Source organism: Macrobrachium nipponense, chromosome 4, assembly GCF_015104395.2.
Source record: "Macrobrachium nipponense isolate FS-2020 chromosome 4, ASM1510439v2, whole genome shotgun sequence".
Classification (NCBI taxonomy): Eukaryota; Metazoa; Arthropoda; class Malacostraca; order Decapoda; family Palaemonidae; genus Macrobrachium; species Macrobrachium nipponense.
Genome location: NC_061100.1, coordinates 113,188,485 through 113,207,069, shown reverse-complemented (window position 1 = coordinate 113,207,069; position 18,585 = coordinate 113,188,485). Strand labels below are relative to the sequence as shown.

General features: G+C 45.6%; 1 protein-coding gene across 1 annotated transcript in view; it reads left to right on the top strand.

The window, feature by feature from the left end:
- Nucleotides 1-18,585, top strand: part of LOC135211075 (nuclear pore complex protein Nup133-like) — a 255,460-nt gene that overhangs the window by 84,119 nt on the left and 152,756 nt on the right. Inside the window, exon 7 of the mRNA XM_064244133.1 lies at nt 16,918-17,091. Within this exon, the coding sequence (XP_064100203.1) occupies nt 16,918-17,091 (174 nt within the window). The remainder of the gene's footprint in view (nt 1-16,917; nt 17,092-18,585) is intronic.

Below are 18,585 nucleotides of genomic sequence, written 5' to 3'. Positions count from 1 at the left end.
CTATTATTTCTAGGGTAAATGTACTAACACATACCAGAGAATAAATAAATAAAGAAAAAGGTCAGTATAACTGACTCGCTCACCCTCCCAGAGGGTGTCGGTATGAACACTATGGCGAGTGAGACCACTACCACGAGCCAAATGCCAATAGAATTCTCCCACTACAAAATCCCCCCAGAGGAGAGCCGACCCACAGAGTGGGCAGCACTTACTACTACTACTCCATCCCATGCTGCCGACTGCTGCGCCTCTGGTGGCCATCCTTTTCAGTTAGCGCACTCGATTCACACGTGCCTTTTTCTACTCGGTGTTTTTTGTGCCCTTTCCTTTGGATTTTATTACCATGGAGCGTGCAGCCATCGCAGCAGCTAAGTTAAGTACTCAGTGTTTATTGCTAATTGGTTTTTTCCGGCCCTGAGCCCGTATTTGCCGTTTTTTAGGTATAAATACGAACTCTAGGTCGGAAGCATGGCAGCATGGTTCTGCCTCGTGGTGGGTTCGTTCTGGGTCGCCCATACCCAGAACATCCCCTTACTTATGTACGCTCTATTTTATTTATCCGCTCTGTTTAGGGTACGGTCTACACGGTTTTGTCATGCATGCATGTCTTTTACCTTATGTAGGCTCTTTCCATCCAGACCCTGGCCACGGCTCTTAGTATCGGCCTCGGCTAGCTTTGAGTGGTAGACTTGCCTTCGGGTTAGTCGTACACTCCTGGATTTTTTCTCCTACTATATTGTTTTCTTTCTTTCATTTTATTATTCATTTGAATTATTTATGTGATATTTGCTAGGTTAGTTAGGCGTCTGGCTTGCTTAGCCTAGGTCATGGCCCATTGGGCCTATATGTTACCGCTCTTCAGCTCGGTTGCTTCCCGATAGCATCTCTCTGATCAGCTGGTTATGTTTCTAGGCTTAGTTGTTTGTTCTTATCGCCCCGTGGTCACTACGTGATCACGAGGCAGCCAGACGCCTGTCCAGTCACCTTTCCCCCCTCCCGCTCTTCTATAGAGTCGGGGGGGGTGGGTAGGTCTGCCCATGCTCGCTCCACATACCCGAGCCTGCCTCCCTCTCTCCCCCCAGGCGGAGGGGGTAGAGGGACGGGACAGACCCAGGCTGGACTCGACCTCTCCGGCTTCTCGGTCCGGTCGGATGGTAAGGTGGGGGGGATTGGCCTTTCCCCCCTCCATTACTACCCCGTCGCTCCGTTGCTAGCCCGAGTCTGTATGTCCTCTTGCTCTTTCCCACCTTACTAGGGCTCCTTTACCACCGGAGACCTGGCATCCAGCGGAAAGGTGCTAGTCTACCCAACAGGGTGGACCGGAACATACAGTCGGTCCCTTCTAACCTCTCCGTTTCGCTGAGTTACACACTCCGCCACGCACTGGACTTAGTCCGGTACGTTCGAGTTTTTAGGTTTAAGATCTATTATGTTAAACTATTAAGTTTATCTTAAGTACCTTAAACCATCCCCCCTCCCTTCTTGTTTCACCGGATCCCTCCGGGGTTATAGCCTATTCAGGCGATTAAGGGAGGGGTTATGCCCAAAATTTTTCCGAGCTCCGGCATGCAACGGAGTTCTTCTGTCCTTTAGCCTGTAAGTGATAGTCTTTAAGATACTCATGTGTCTTTTCACTTACAGACCACCAACTGTGAGCATCCGGGATGCGCCGCCACACTTCAGGACCCATGTGGACACGAAGTTTGCCGGTCCCATGCTCCATGCGCGACTCCGCACGGGGACATCCAGGTCTGGTACCATGAAACGTGTACCATCTGTTACGATCTGGTGAGCCAGCTTTTAGACGGGGTAAGTATTCCAACTCCGATAGCTGGTCCTCATCTGTTATAGTGCTTAAGTTTTACTTCAATCACTCTAACTTAAGGTAAAATTCAAGGAGTCTTATAGCCCCTATAATTTTAAGTTACGCTTTAAGTTAGCTTTAGTTTTAAGTTATTCTTAAATCTAATCAATACCCTCTCTTCCAGGCGCCGGCCGTGAGGGATACTGCACTGGCAACCCTGCGGGCCTGGGTCGGCGGTTTCGGGAAGAACGCCGCCAAGGGTATGCCCTACATCCTGGAGAAGAGGTTGGCGGTACTAATCTTCCCCGGAGGCAAGGCGACAGGCTACGTCGACCCAGTAGAGGCGGCCCCGACTATCGCCTTCATCCAGCAACAGCTGGCTGCCTCGTTGACTGACCAAGGCCAGGACATCTCCTCGGAAGTCGCGACGCTGGATATCAATGTGGAACCTATGGTAGGTGTGGACGACCTGTTGGTCGAGGTAGGTAAGTTGGACACCCAAGGGATACCCTTGGGTGCAACTGCTTCTTCTACTCCTGCAACCTCTCCATCCTTCCAAGGCTTTACGGGTAATGAACTATATACTTCTCCTGACGCTTCAGTTAGACCCAAGGTCAAGGGTCAAGCAGTGAAATCCTTGACGAAGACGTCGTCGTCGTCTAAGAAGACGGCTTCGGCGTCATCCTCTTCTCGTAAGTCTCCGGCTAAGAATCCCGGAGCAGAGAGATCTAAAGCTTCTGGGTCCGGCTCTAAGTCCTCGAGGAATAGATCCTCCAGAGAGAGATCTCACACCCCAGCGGAGTCGTCAGTTCCGCTACCCTTGGTTCCAGTTCAGAGCCACCCTTCCACCTCCGCAGCAGCTCCGGCTTTGGACTCCAACGCTGGTCTGTTACAACAGGTGGGCGACCTGGTTGGGTCTCTGAAAAATAGCATGGAACAAATGATCTCTCGGTTGTCGGATAGGATTACCTCTCAGGACAACATTATAGCCGGACTGAGCCAAGCTCCTCTAGCCTCTCCTCCACCTTTCAACACAGGTGGAGCCCAGCTTCCCCCGTATGACTCTCTACCTCCGTTCTCAATGAACAACCCTTGGAGAGTAGCGTCATACGCCCCCTTCCAAGACGGACTCATTTCTATCCCAGAATGTGGAACTCGGAGGATTGAGGACTTCGAGTTCTACCCGGAAGACCTTCAGCCTCCGTTCATCGGCTACGCCAGGCTCACCGCCTCAGCCATGACCCGGGATGATAAAGTACCTAAGGAGACAGTCCTCTATTCACGTGACCAGGCTCAGAGAGAATGGCTCAGGTGTCTAGAGGACATGGATTGTTCCAATACGAAAATCCAACCTTTCAAGAGTCCGTTTACGATCTTTACGATGGATGAGAGTACCCCGCTCCCTTTCCTGACAAAGATCGCGACATCTACCATTCCAGCAGCCCAGAAGGGGGATCCCATGCCTCAACTGAAGGAAACAGATCCTACATCTCCGTTACTTCCTTCAGCCGGAGAATTGTGGGAAGACTTACCTAACACCTTCTCAGCTGGCAAACTCAAACCGGACTGTGCTATGGAGCAGTTTGGTGAGAAGCTACCTAGGCTTCCAGATAGCCTTATTCAGGCAGAATTCGACACCAAATCGCGGTTAGCCAGGTCTATTAATTCCATGGCTATGACCGAGGTGGCTACCATGGCCTATGGGTCAGAACCGCTCTTCAAGCTTCTTACCAAATCTTTGACTCAAACGGTACAGTCAGATATGTTTGAGTTTGCCACTGCTAGGACGAATTGTAGGAAACATGTCCTACAAGAAGCAACTATTCGGCACGAGCCGAATAGGTTGCTTGCGTCAAGCATCTGGGGAGCAGACCTCTTCCCAGAAGCGATGGTGAAGGAGGTTCAGTCAGAGGCTACGAGATTGAACCAGAGCCTTAAGGACCGTTGGGGTCTTACGGCCAAGAGACGACAGGATCTAGCCGGTAAGGGTAAGGGTCAAAGGAAACCTAGACGTTTCCAGCCCTACCAGAAAAAGCAGCCACGCTTTTCTCAGCAAGTTCCGGCTGTTCCCTTGGTGCAAACAGCCCAACCTTCCACCTCAAAGGCTCAATCGCAGCCGATTTATGTTATCTCCCCTCAGCCTCAGCCCTCCACCTCTTACGCCCTCTCTCCAGCTTACAACCCAGCCTTCGAGGGTCAAGCTTCACAGAAGTATGACCGCCCGGGTAAGGGAGGCAGAGGTAAGCGACCCTTTCGTGGGAGAGGATCGGGAGGTCCCTTTAATAGGGAAAACATTTCAGGGAGGCCGAGGAGGCTACCAGAACCAATGAGGAATTTCAGGTAGGAGGGAGGCTGTTTCACTTTCGCCACCGGTGGAACTTCAGCAAGTGGGCTCAGAGCATTGTGTCAAAAGGCCTGGGTTGGAGCTGGTTAACGAACCCACCCCCATCCAGACCTTTCCGCCAACTTCCTTCCAAGGAATTGACGGAGTATGCGGAGGATCTCCTTCAGAAAGGAGCTATAGCGAGAGTTCCAAAAGGTTTAAAATTTCAAGGACGCTTGTTCAGCGTGCCAAAGAAAGGCTCACAAAAAAGAAGGGTAATCTTAGACTTGTCCCGCTTAACTTACGCCATTCGCTGCGACAAGTTCAAGATGCTCACGATCTCGCAGGTGCGGACCTTACTTCCCCGTGGGGCCGTCACCACCTCTATCGATCTTACAGACGCTTACTATCATATCCCTATTGCAAGACACTTCCGTCCGTATCTGGGCTTCAAGATAGGAGACCAGACATTCTCCTTCAAGGTAGTTCCTTTCGGGCTCAACGTGGCACCCAGGGTGTTTACGAAGCTGGCGGAAGTAGTAGTTCAACAACTCGGATCGCAAGGGGTTATGGTAGTAGCGTATCTCGACGATTGGTTGATCTGGGCTTCAACAGTCGAGGAATGCAACAAAGCAACACTGAAAGTAATTCAGTTCCTGGAATATCTAGGCTTCAAGATAAACAGGACCAAGTCAAGACTCACTCCAGAGTCAAACTTTCAGTGGCTAGGCATTCAATGGAATCTATCCTCCCATACTCTGTCGATTCCATCATCCAAAAGAAAGGAAATAGCGAAGTCAGTCAAACAATTTCTAAGTCACAAACTGGCATCAAGAAGATCTCAGGAAAGGATCCTGGGTTCTCTCCAGTTTGCATCAGTGACGAACATCCTAATGAAAGCCAAACTGAAAGACCTAACCAGAATCTGGCGCTCACGAGCAAATGTCAGGTCCAGGGACAAATTATCCTCAGTCCCTCTGATTCTAAAGAATCGACTCCGGCCGTGGACGAAAGTCAAGAACTTGTCGTGTCAGTGCCCCTTCAGTTTCCTCCACCAGGGATCACCATCCACACAGACGCGTCATTAAGCGGTTGGGGAGGATATTCCCAGTTCAAAAAGGTTCAAGGAACGTGGTCACCTCAGTTCCGTCAGTTCCATATAAACGTACTGGAAGCAATGGCAGTGTTCTTGACTCTAAAAGGTTACGTCCGCCAAAGTACTCCCACATAAAGCTAGTCCTGGACAGCGCAGTGGTGGTACATTGTGTAAACAGAGGAGGCTCCAAGTCACGTCATCTAAATCATGTCATGATAGCCATCTTCTCCCTGGCGGACAAGTTCAGTTGGCATCTCTCCTCCACTCATATAGCTGGAGTGAGAAACGTCATAGCAGATGCTCTATCCCGATCAGTACCTCTAGAGTCGGAATGGTCACTGGACAACAGTTCGTTCCAATGGATTCTTCAGAGAGTTCCAGGTCTACAGGTGGATCTCTTCGCATCTCAAGCGAACCACAAACTCCCGTGTTATGTGGCCCCCAACCTGGACCCTCTGGCCTATGCCACGGACGCCCTGGCTCTAAACTGGAACAACTGGGAGAAGATTTATGTCTTTCCTCCGGTGAATCTTCTCATGAAAGTCTTAAACAAACTCAGGACATTCAAGGGTCAAGTGGCTCTAGTAGCCCCAGACTGGCCGAAGAGCAATTGGTACCCTCTCATTCTGGAACTGGGTCTTCGCCCTCTTCGAATCCCCAACCAATCCCAGGCTCTCCCAGTCAGTACAAACGAAGACTGTGTTCGCTTCCTCAGGGATTCTCAAAACCCTAACTTTATGGATTTCATGAAGTTTGCAGCGAAAAGGGATGCGAATATTGACCCTCAGAATATTCTCTTCTTGGAATCCGATAAGAGAGATTCAACTTTGAGACAGTATGATGCGGCTGTCAAAAAGTTAGCAACCTTCCTGAAAGAATCAGATATTAGGATCATGACAATCAATTCAGCTATATCCTTTTTCAGATCCTTATTTGAAAAAGGCTTAGCAGCTAGCACAATTACGACAAACAAGTCAGCCTTGAAAAAGATTTTTCAATTTGGGTTCAACATAGACTTGACAGATTCCTACTTCTCGTCTATTCCCAAGGCATGTGCTAGACTTAGACCTTCGTAAGCCTACGTCAGTATCATGGTTCTTAAACGATGTTCTAAAGCTGGCTTCAGAAACCAATAATGACACATGCTCGTTTATAATGCTCTTAAGAAAAACCCTATTTTTATTAAGCCTGGCCTCAGGAGCTAGAATTTCAGAACTGTCGGCGTTATCCAGAGATCCAGATCATATTCAGTTCCTTCCCACAGGGGAAGTGCTACTTTCTCCGGAACGTAGCTTTATAGCAAAGAATGAAGATCCTTTGATGAGGTGGGAACCATGGAAGGTACTACCCCTTCCACAAGATGTATCTCTTTGCCCAGTTTCAGCCTTACGAGCCTTTCTATCTAGGACCTCCTCATCCTCATCGGGTCCTCTCTTTAAGAGAGAAAAAGGTGCACTTATCTATTAAAGGCATCAGGCAACAAATCCTGTACTTCATTAAACAAGCCAATCCTGACTCTTTCCCAAAAGCACATGATGTCAGGGCAGTAGCCACCTCAATTAACTATTTCCAACATATGAACTTCGATGAGTTGAAAAAGTATACTGGATGGAAATCGCCGACAGTGTTCAAACGTCATTACTTAAAGTCCTTGGAAGCTCTGAAATTTTCAGCAGTTGCAGCGGGGAACATAGTTTCCCCTGACTCTGACTAATCTTTAGTAGAAGATCCAGTCCTCCTTTCTACCTGCCTCACCCAACAGTTCGTCTATTCCTGCCTTGTTCATTTACGGTCACCTTGTGTCTTAGCTGCTTTTATGATGATGTAGTGGGTGTCCCTTATTTTTTTGCTAGGGACACTCACATTTGATGATGGATATTGATCTCGTGGATGTCATCTCCTTATTTTTATGCTAGGAGATACATCTTATTGTAATGGTTACGGGTTTTGTATATTAAGTCATATACATTCCTTTATATATTATTATTGTTGAGTTTGTTTTGTTCAACTTTTATGTTAATTGCTTTAGAATATTTTGATACATAGCTTTACACAGATACCATTTTTGTACATATATGACATATTACTCCTGTATATATGTATATTACCTTAAGTTAAGAAATATTATTAGAATTAAGTGTAATTTAAGCAATATTTCTATTTTGTATCACTGTGTATATGTATCCTTATTAGCATTATATATTCTTTTACTTTTATTTTATCTTTTATTTGAGACCTCTTTTTATTTTGTGATTTTCTTTACAATCTTGTGCTATTTCTCTGGTACGATTTCGCGCAGCGACACGAGCTGAGCCCAGAAAAGGGATTTTGACGTAAGGAAAAATCTATTCTGGGCGATTGGCTCGTGTGCCAGCGAAATCCCGCCCTACCCATCCCATCGCCAAGATTGTCTGCTAACTTCAGGATGGCCACCAGAGGCGCAGCAGTCGGCAGCAGGGATGGAGTAGTAGTAGTAAGTGCTGCCCACTCTGTGGGTCGGCTCTCCTGGGGGGCTGGGGGGATTTTGTAGTGGGAGAATTCTATTGGCATTTGGCTCGTGGTAGTCTCACTCGCCATAGTGTTCATACCGACACCCTCTGGGAGGGTGAGCGAGTCAGTTATACAGACCTTTTTCTTTATTTATTTATTCTCTGGTATGTATACATTTACCCTAGAAATAATAGATTAAAGGATATTTCGCTGGCGACACGAGCCAATCGCCCAGAAAAGGGATTTTGACGTAAGGAAAAATCTATTTCTGGGCGATTGGCTCGTGTCGCCAGCGAAATATCCTTTAATCTATTATTTCTAGGGTAAATGTACTAACACATACCAGATAAATAAAATAAAGAAAAAGGTCAGTATAACTGACTCGCTCACCCTCTAGGAGGGTGTCGGTATGAACACTAGGCGAGTGAGACCACTACCACGAGCCAAATGCCAATAGAAATCTCCCACTACAAAATCCCTCCAAGAGGGGAGCCGACCCACAGAGTGAGCAGCTCGTACTACTACTACTCCATCCCATGCTGCCGACTGCTGCGCCTCTAGTGGCCATCCTGAAGTTAGCAGACAATCTTGGGCGAAGGGATGGGTAGGGTGGGATTTCGCTGGCGACACGAGCCAATCGCCCAGAAATAGATTTTTCCTTACGTCAAAATCCCTTTTCTGGGCTCAGCTCGTGTCGCTGCGCGAAATCGTACCAGAGAAACTAGCACAAGATTGTAAACAAAAAGTAATAAAAGAAATCAGAATAGGTCTCAAATAAAAAAATAAAGTAAATATATAAAAAAGAATATAATTGCTAAAAAGATACAAATACACAGTGATACAAACTAAAAATATGCTTAAATTATACCCTTAATCCTAAACATGTTTCTTAAACATAAGGTAATTTACATATGTACAGAGGTAAATTGGCTTACATGTAACAAAATGGTATCGTGTAAAGGCATGTATCAAAAATATAATAGCAATTAAAACAGTCAAATGAACAAATTAATCAACAATGATAATATATAAGGAATGTATATGCCTTAATATACAAAACCCGTAATCATTATAAATGAGATGTATCCCCTAGCATAAAAATAAGGGGGTAACATCCATGAGATCAATATGCATAATCATCTGTGAGTGTCCCTAGTCAAAAAATTAATGGGCACCCACTACATCATCATAAAAGCAGCTAAGGCACAAGGTGAATGTAAATGAACACGGTAGGAATAGACGAACTGTTGGGTGAGGCAGGTAGAAAGGAGGACTGAATCTTCTACTACAAATTAACTAGAGTCAGGGGAAACTACATTTCCCGCTGCTACTGCTGAAAATTTCAGAGCTTCCAAGGACTTAAGGTAATGACGTTTGAACACTGTCGGCGATTTCCATCGGTTATACTTCTTCAACTCATCGAAGTTCATGTGGTTGGAAATAATTAATTGAGGTGGGCTACTGCTCTGACATCATGTGCTTTTGGGAAAGAGTCAGGATTGGCTTGTTTAATAAAGTACAGGATTTGTTGCCTGATGCCTTTAATGGATAAAGTTCCACCTTTTTCCCTCTTAAAGAGGGGCCCGATGAGGATGAGGAGGTCCTGGATAGAAAGGCTCGTAAGGTTGAAACTGGACAAAGGGATACATCTTGTGGAAGAGGTAGTACTTTCCAAGGTTCCCACCTCATCAAAGGATCTTCATTCTTTGCCAAAAAGCTTCGTTCCGGAGAAAGTAGAACTTCCCCTGTGGGAAGGAATTGAATATGATCCGGATCTCTGGATAAAGCCGACAGTTCTGAAATTCTTGCTCCTGAAGCCAGGCTTAATAAAAATAGGGTTTTCCTTAGGAGCATCATAAACGAGCATGTGTCATTATCGGTTCAGAAGCCAGTTTTAGAACATCGTTAAGAACCATGAAACTGACGTAGGCCTCACAGAAGGCCTAAGTCTAGCACATTGCCTTAGGAATAGACGAGAAGTAGGTATCCGTCAAGTCTATGTTAAATCCAAATTGAAATATCTTTTTCAAGGCTGACTTGTTTTGTCGTAATCGGTGCTAGCTGCTAAACCTTTTTCAAAATAAGGATCTGAAAAAGGATATAGCTGAATTAACCGTCATGATTCTGATATCTGACTCTCTCAGGAAGGTTGCTAACTTTTTGGACAGCAGCATTCATACTGCCTCAAAGTTGAATCCCTTTTATCGGATTCCAAGAAGAGAATGTTCTGAGGGTCAATATTCGCATCTCTTTTTGCCGCAAACTTCATGAAATCCATAAAGTTAGGGTTTGAGAATCCTTGAGGAAGCGAACACAGTCTTCGTTTGTACTGACTGGAGAGCTTGGGACTGGGGATCCGAAGAGGACGAAGGCCCAGTTCCAGAATTAGGGGATACAATTGCTCTTCGGCCAGTCTGGGGCTACTAGAGCCACTTGACCCTGAATGTCCTGAGTTTGTTCAATACTTTCATAAGGAGATTCATTGGAGGGAAGACGTAAATCTGCTCCCAGTTGTTCCAGTCCAGAGCCAGGGCGTCCGTGGCGTAAGCCAGAGGGTCCAGGTTGGGGGCTACATAACACGGTAGTTTGTGTGGTTCGCTTGGGATGCGAAGAGATCCACCTGTAGCCCTGGGACTCTTTGAAGGATCCATTGGAACGAACTGTTGTCTAGTTGACCATTCCGACTCTAGGGGTACTGATCGGGATAGGGCGTCTGCTATGACGTTTCTCACTCCAGCTATGTGAGTGGAGGAAAGATGCCAACTGAACTTGTCTGCCAGGGGAGAAGATGGCTACCATGACGTGATTTAGATGACGTGACTTGGAGCTCCATGTGTTTATACAATGTACTACCACTGCGCTGTCCAGGACTAGCTTTATTGTGGGAGTACTTTGGTGGGTGTAACCTTTTTTAGAGTCAAGAACACTGCCATTGCCTCCAGTACGTTATATGGAACTGACGGAACTGGCGTGACCAGATCCCTTGAACCTTTTGACCTGGGAATACCTCCCCAGCCGCTTAAGGACGCGTCTGTGTGGATGGTGATCCCTGGTGGAGGGAACTGGAGGGGTACTGACATGATAGATCTTGACCTTGGCCCACGGCCGAAGCCGATTCTTTAGAATCAGAGGCACTGAGGATAGCTTGTCCCTGGACCTGACATTTGCTCGCCGAGCGCCAGATCCTGGTTAGGTCTTTCAGTTTGGCTTTCATTAAGACGTTCGTTACTGATGCAAACTGGAGAGAGCCGAGGATCCTTTCCTGAGCTCTCCTTGATGCTAGTTTGTGACTTAGAAATTGCTGACTGACTTCGCTATTCTTTCCTTTTGGTAGATGGAATCGACAGAGTGGGTGGGAGGATAGATTCCATTGAATGCCTAGCCACTGAAAGTTTGACTCTGGAGTGAGTCTTGACTTGGACTTGTTTATCTTGAATCCTAGATATTCTAGGAACCGGATCACTTTCAGTGTAGCCTTGTTGCATTCCTCGACTGATGGGGCCCAGATCAACCAATCGTCGAGATATGCCACTACCATAATCCCTTGCGATCTGAGTTGTTGCACTACCACTTCCGCTAGCTTCGTGAACACCCTGGTGCCACGTTGAGTCCGAATGGAACTACCTTGAAGGAGAATGTCTGGTCTCCTATCTTGAAACCCAGATACGGACGGAAGTGTCTTGCAATAGGGATATGATAGTAGGCGTCTGTAAGATCGATAGAGGTGGTGACGGCCCCACGGGGAAGTAAGGTCCGCACCTGTGAGATCGTGAGCATTCTTGAACTTGTCGCAGCGGATGGCTAAGTTTAAGCGGGACAAGTCTAAGATTACCCTTCTTTTTTGTGAGCCTTTCTTTGGCACGCTGAACAAGCGACCTTGAAATTTTTAATCTCTTGACTCTCGCTATAGCTCCTTTCTGAAGGAGGTCCTCCGCGTACTCTCTCAATTCTTTGGAAGGAAGTTGACGGAAAGGTTCTGGCTGGAGGTGGGTTCGTCAACCAGCTCCAACCCAGCCCTTTTGACACTATGCTCTGAGCCCCACTGGCTGAAGTTCCACCGGTGGCGAAAGTGAAACAGCCTCCCTCCTACCTGAAGTTCTTCATTGGTTTCTGGTAACCGCCTCGGCCTCCTCTGAAGTGCTTTCCCCTATTAAAGGGGCCTCCCGATCCTCTCCCACGAAAGGACCGCTTACCTCTGCCTCCCTTACCCGAGCGTCATACTTCTGAGAAGCTTGACTCTCGAAGGCTGATTGTAAGCTGGCGAGATGGCGTATGAGGTAGAGGGTTGAGGCTGAGGGGATATCACATAAATTGGCTGTGATTGACCCTTAGAAGTGGAAGGTTGGGCTGTCTGCACTAACGGCACTGCTGGAACTTGTTGAGGAAAGCGTGGTGCTTCTTCTGGTAAGGTTGGAAACGCCCTGGGTTTCCTCGACCCTTACCTTTAGGTGTCAAGTCTTGTCTCCTCCTAGCCGTAAGGCCCCAACGGTCCTTAAGCTCTGGTTCAACCTCGTAGCCTCTGCCTGGACTTCCTTAACCATAGCCTCTGGAAAGAGATCTGCGCCAGATGTTAGAGGAGAGTAACCTATTCGGCTCATGTCGAATGGTTGCCTCTAGCAGGACATGCTTTCTACAATTCATTCTAGCAGTGGCAAACTCGAACACATCTGACTGCACCGTTGAGTCAGGGCTTGGTCATAAGCTTAAAAATTGGTTCTGATACATAGGCCAGGGTGGTTGCTACCTCCGACATAGCCATAGAGTTGATTGATCTGGCTAGTCGTGATTTTGCGTCAAAATTCAGCTTGAATAAGATTATCTGGGAGCCTGGGTAGCTTTTCACCAAACTGCTCCATAGCACAGTCCGGTTTGAGTTTGCCAGCTGAGAATGTATTCGGCAAGTCTTCCCAACAAACTCTCCCAATTGAAGGGAGTAATGGAGATGTGGGATCTGCTTCTTTCAACTGAGGCATGGGTTCCCCCTTCTGGGCCGCTGAGATGGTCGACCTAACTATCTTGGGTTAGGAACGGGAGCGGGGTACTCTCATCCATTGTGAAAATGGTAAAGGGACTCTTGAATGGTTGTATCTTGGTGTTAGAACAATCCATGTCCTCTAAACATCTGAAGCCATTCTCTCTGAGCCTGGTCTCGTGAATAGAGGACTGTCTCCTTTGGTACCCTATCGTCCCGAACCATAGCCGCCGAAGGCGTGAGCCTTGCGTAGCCTATGAAAAAGGAGGCTGTAGGCCTTCCGGGTAGAACCTCGAAGTCTTCTATTCTTCGAGTTCCAAACTCCGGGATGGAGATGAGGGACCGTCCTGGAACCCCGCCGGTGGGGGCGTATGACGCTACTCTCCATGGGTTGTTCATAGAGAAAGCAGGAAGTGAGTCATACGGAGGAAGCTGAGTTCCACTTGTGTTGGAAAGTGAGAGAGGCTAGAGGGACTTCTCTTAGTCCGGCTATAATAGAATCTTGGGAAGTGATCCTATCCGACGCGAGAGAACATCTGTTCCATACTACTCTTTAGGGACCCAACTAGGTCACCCACCTGTTGCAACAGGCCAGCATTGGAGTCCAAAGAGCGGAGCTGCTGCGGAGGTGGAGGGGAGACTCTGAATTGGAACCAATTGGAAGGGAGCGGAAACTGGTGATTCTGCCGGGAGTGCGAGATCTCTCCTTGGATTTACTTTTTGAGGACTTAGAGCCGGAGCTAGAAGCTTTAGACCTGTCTGGACCGGGATTGCGAGCCGGAGACTTACGTGAGGAAGAAGACGAGGACGTCTTCTTAGACGACGATGACGTCTAGTCAAGGTCATCGCTTTAGCCTTGACCTTAGGTCTAACCGAAGCCTCAGGAGGAGTATATAATTCATCACCCGTAAAGCCTTGGAAAGATGGAGAGGTTGCAGGGGTAGAAGAGACAGTCACACCCAAGGGTGACCCTTGAGTGCCTACATTACTTACCTCGACCAACAGGTCGTCTATACCTACCATCGGTTCAACATTAATATCCAGGGTTGCGACATCCGTGGAGATATCCTGGTCTTGTTCAGTTAAGGAGGCCGCCAGCTGTTGTTGGATAAAGGCGATAGTCGGGTCCGCCTCTACTGGGTCGACGTAACCTGTCGCCTTGCCTCCGGGGAAGATTAACAGTGCTAACCGCTTCTCGAGGATGTAGGGCTGACCCTTGGCGGCGTTCTTGCCAAACCTCCGACCCAGGCCCGCAGGGTAGCCAGTGCGGTATCCCTTACTGCCGGAGCCTGTAAGAGAGGGCGTATTTTAGATTTAAGAATCACTTAAAACTAAAACTTAAAGTATAACTTAAACTAGATGCCTTAAGTTAAAGTAAATGATGAAAACTTAAGCACTAAAAAGGAAGCGGAGCAGCTACTGGAGATGGAAATACTCACCCCTTCCAAAAGCTGGCTCACCAGATCGTAACATATGGTACACGTCTCATGGTACCAGACCTGGATGTCCCCGTGCGGAGTCGCGCATGGAGCATGGGACCGGCAAACTTCGTGTCCACAGGGGTCCTGAAGTGTAGCGGAACATCCCGGATGCTCACAGTTGGTGGCCTGTAAGTGGGAAGACACATGAGTATCTTAAAAGGCATCACTTACAGACTAAAGGACAAAAGAACTCCAGTACATGCCGGAGCTCGGAAAAAATTTGGGCATAAACCCCTCCCTGCTTTGCCTGAATAGGCTATAATCCCGGAGAGATCCGGTAAGATATGAAAGGGAGGGGATGGTTTAAGGTACTTAAGATAAACTTATAGATAACTTAAAACCTAAACTCAAGCGAACCGGACTAGGTCCAGTGTGAAGCGGAGTGTAGTAACTCAGCAATACGGTAAGGTTAGTAGTGACCTACTGTATGATCCGGTCCACTCTACCGAGTGGACTAGCCCCTTCCGCTGGATACCAGGACTCCGGTCAGGGAGGAGCTCTAGTAAGGAGGGAAATAAAAAAAAAGGGCGAGAGGACATACATTCGCTCGAGCTAGCCCGGAGCGACCAAAGGTAGTAACAGAGGGGGGGGAAGGGCCAGGGCCCCCACAACGTACCACCCGGCCGGACCCGAGAAGCCGGAGAGGTCGAGACCCAGTTCTGGGTCTGTCCCGACTCCCTAGCCCCTCCGCATGAGGAGAGAGAGGGAGGCAGGCTCGGGTATGTGGACCGCGAGCATGGGCAGACCGACCCACCCCCCGGCCCGACTCTATAAGGGAAGAGCGGGAGGGGGGAAGGGGTGATGGGGGGGGGATGGGCATGGCGTCTGGCTGTCTCGTGATCACGAAGTGGACCACGAGGCGGTAAGTGAGATACGATCACCCAACCTAGGCCAACCAACTGATCAGAGAGAAGCTATCGGGAAGCAAACTTGGACTGAAAAAAACGCGGGTAGCATACAGGCCCACGGGGGCTAAAAACCAACTGATCAGAGATGATACTATAGGGAAGCAACCGAATCTGATCAGCGGTAGTATAGGCTCTATGAACCAGGACCTAGGCTAAGCCAGACGCCTAACTAACCTAACTATGATAAAATACATATAATAAATAAAACCAAAATGAAAGAGAGAAAGTAATATAGCAGGAGAAAAAATCCAGGAGTGTACGACTAACCCGAAGGCAGGAGGTCTACACTCAAAGCTAGTCAGAGGCCGATACTAAGAGCCTGACTAGGGTCTGGATAGAAAAAGCCTACATAAGGTGAATACATGCATGCATGACAACCTGAGTAGACCTTAAACTAAACAAAGCGGATAATCAAATAGAGCGTACATAATAAGGGATGTTCTAGGTATGGGAGACCAAGAACGAACCCATCACGCGGCAGAACCATGCTGCCATGCTTCCGACCCCGAGAACGTTATTATACCTAAAAAACGGCAAATACTGTCTCAGGGACGGAAAAAACCAACTAATCGTAAATTATCTGAGTACTTAACTTAGCTGCTGCGATAGCTGCACGCTCCATTATAGCAAAAATCCACGAAAGGGCACAAAAAACACAGAGAGAAAATTAGCACGTGTGGCTCCTGGCGCTAACTTGAAAGGATGGCCACTAGAGGCGCAGCAGTCGGCAGCATGGGATGGAGTAGTAGTAGTACGAGCTGCCTCACTCTGTGGGTCGGCTCCCTCTTGGAGGATTTTGTAGTGGGAGATTTCTATTGGCATTTGGCTCGTGGTAGTGGTCTCACTCGCCTAGTGTTCATACCGACACCTCCTAGAGGGGTGAGCGAGTCAGTTATACGACCTTTTCTTTATTCTATTATTCTCTGGTATGTGTTAGTACATTTCCTTTACCCTAGAAATAATAGATTAAAGGATATTTCGCTGGCGACACGAGCCAATCGCCCAGAAATAGATTTTTCCTTACGTCAAAATCCCTTTTAAAGTCATTGACTTAAAACTTCATGTTTAAAATTACCTAGATCCAAGGATCTAGTTAATTTTAGAGGCCAAAAGTCAAATAGGAATTTAACTATGGCCAAGACTCCACTAATGAAACCAATGTTTAGCGAGGTCAGTGATTGATTTGTTAGTTCTTACTGGCGTCACAATCATTTAGCGAGGTCAAAATCAAGGTCATACTTAAAGGTAAAGTAACATCAGAATATAACAGGGGATATAGCTTTTTCACTACTTGAGATTGAGACTACGTTTTGCATATTCCACTATTAAAGCCAGTGTACAGAGTGATGTCAATGAAAATCATACGCAGAGGTCAATTAGGAATTGACAACTGGGGGAGGCCATAGTGCTTCACATGGCTATCTTTTTTTCTTGAGTATGTTAAAGAAGTCCTGAGTTCTTTTTGTGTTACTGTGTTTAGATGAAGTTCCATTTTGTGTTAATGTTTTTGGATGAAGTTGTGGTTAAGTGAGGTTAAGCTATTTTCTTGACTGCATTTTGTGTGTAACTGCGCCCATCTTGGACCTGTTAGTGTGATTAAACTAAGTACTTTCATACTATGCTCCATCACTTACTCCTCTAGTTTTTATACTCTACTGCACATATCTCCTTCATCATTTCCTTTCAGTATTTGTAAAGCTTTTGCCACTTTTAGGAAGGAGATTGCAACCATGTAAATTCCTCTTTGGTAATAATTAATTTTTTAATGCATTCCCTGTTTTGAAGTGCATATAAAATTTTGGTTTGTAAGATTTTTTCACTGGAAGATAATTTTGTTTTACAGCGTCTTGTGCGAGCAGTTGGTGTGCCAGGTGCTGAACAAGATGAGCGTGCTGTGTTGGTCCTATCTGCTCATTCCTTACAGAAATGGTATTTAGTACCAAATGAACCTGACAAATTGATATATGAAGTCAATGTCGAAAAGTATATAAGGGAAGGATTTGTTGACCATGTATGGGTATGTAATGGAAGACTTATTTTTTTACTTCCAGTAATATTATGTTTAAGAATTTATCTTTAACTTTAATTAAAATCATGAATGATACAGTATGTACAACAAGTAGCATTATTTTATTAAAATTAAATTTCAACCTCATATTTTGGTAACATGAAAACTTTATTGTATGATATCGTATATTCTATTTATTACAGTACCTTTACATACAGTTTAAATAAAGTACAAGAACCAGCAGAGACATTTTGCAAAATCAAGAAAAGCAGCTTCAGATTTTTACAAAATCTACTGAACTGTCAATTTTTTTTAAATGATAATTATTTTAAATGACATGAACCAATTTGTTGAAAACGGTAAAAAGTATCACAAAGTGCTTTTTACAAAAAAAAAAAAAAAAAAAATTGGTTTGTAACATCTGAGGCACGCCTTCAGTGTCCTACCCAGGATCCCTCCCATCAAAAAATATGTAAAAATGAATTGCCTTTAGATTTGTAATTTTTAAAGTAACAGAAGAGTAATACAGTACTATTTGTTTCAGCTCAAAAAATAAAGCTGTGTTCTGCCCCCAAGTACAATATCCACCTTCCTGTTGTTGTTTGCATTCGCTTGATGCTTAATTTTATGAGTAATTAAAAATAAAAAAGACCAGTTATTATGCTTTAGAAAATTAGCCATAGTTTATTTGCAGTCTTCACGTTATGCTGCCAAACTGAATATGTAAAATGAAATTTTAGTATGTCATGAAGACTTGGAATTTAGGCTAATGTAAATGATATTCGTGAAATCAAGTCAATGTTTCTACACCTCTTAATTTGTTGTACATGTAAATAAATCATAAGCTTTTATGTTCTTTGTATCTCTCTTCCCCTCTAGAATATTCCAGGATGAGGGGAGAAACAAAGATTAAGAAATTATACACTTAAATTTTATTTAAGTAACTTGCCAAGTAATTATATGGCTATTAGTTTCATTTATCCACAGCAGCTTAAATCCAAATTTTGAGGTAGCTATACCAATTTTCTGTGTAGGTGACTAGTCTCGCCTTTGAACGAGAATGTTAGGAACAATTTAGCAGACAATCCTCTTCTGTCTCTGTGACTCCTGATGTTAACATCAGGTGTTGGCAGCAGCTGTTCATTTTTTACCAGTTATGTAACTGGATTTTGATGTTCATGCCATAAGTTGAGTAGCTCAGAGCTTTCAGGCTGAGTTTTTGCCCTCGTTTTGTTGTTACTAGGAGTCTAGTATAACAATCATTTGCTTTTACAGCTGAGTGGTGAACTATAACGTAAACATTGGTTCTTTGTCGAACCGATATTTACATTTGCTACTAAACTGATATTTTCAATAATGAATATGATACAGTAGTGAATTTACAATCCTTGGTTTAATTCACCTCTACGACAAAGAATGCATAAAAACATAAAGTGTTACCAAGTAGCGTGACAAAGTAAACATTGCCTATGCTACTGAATCTATTTACGGTAATGAAATACA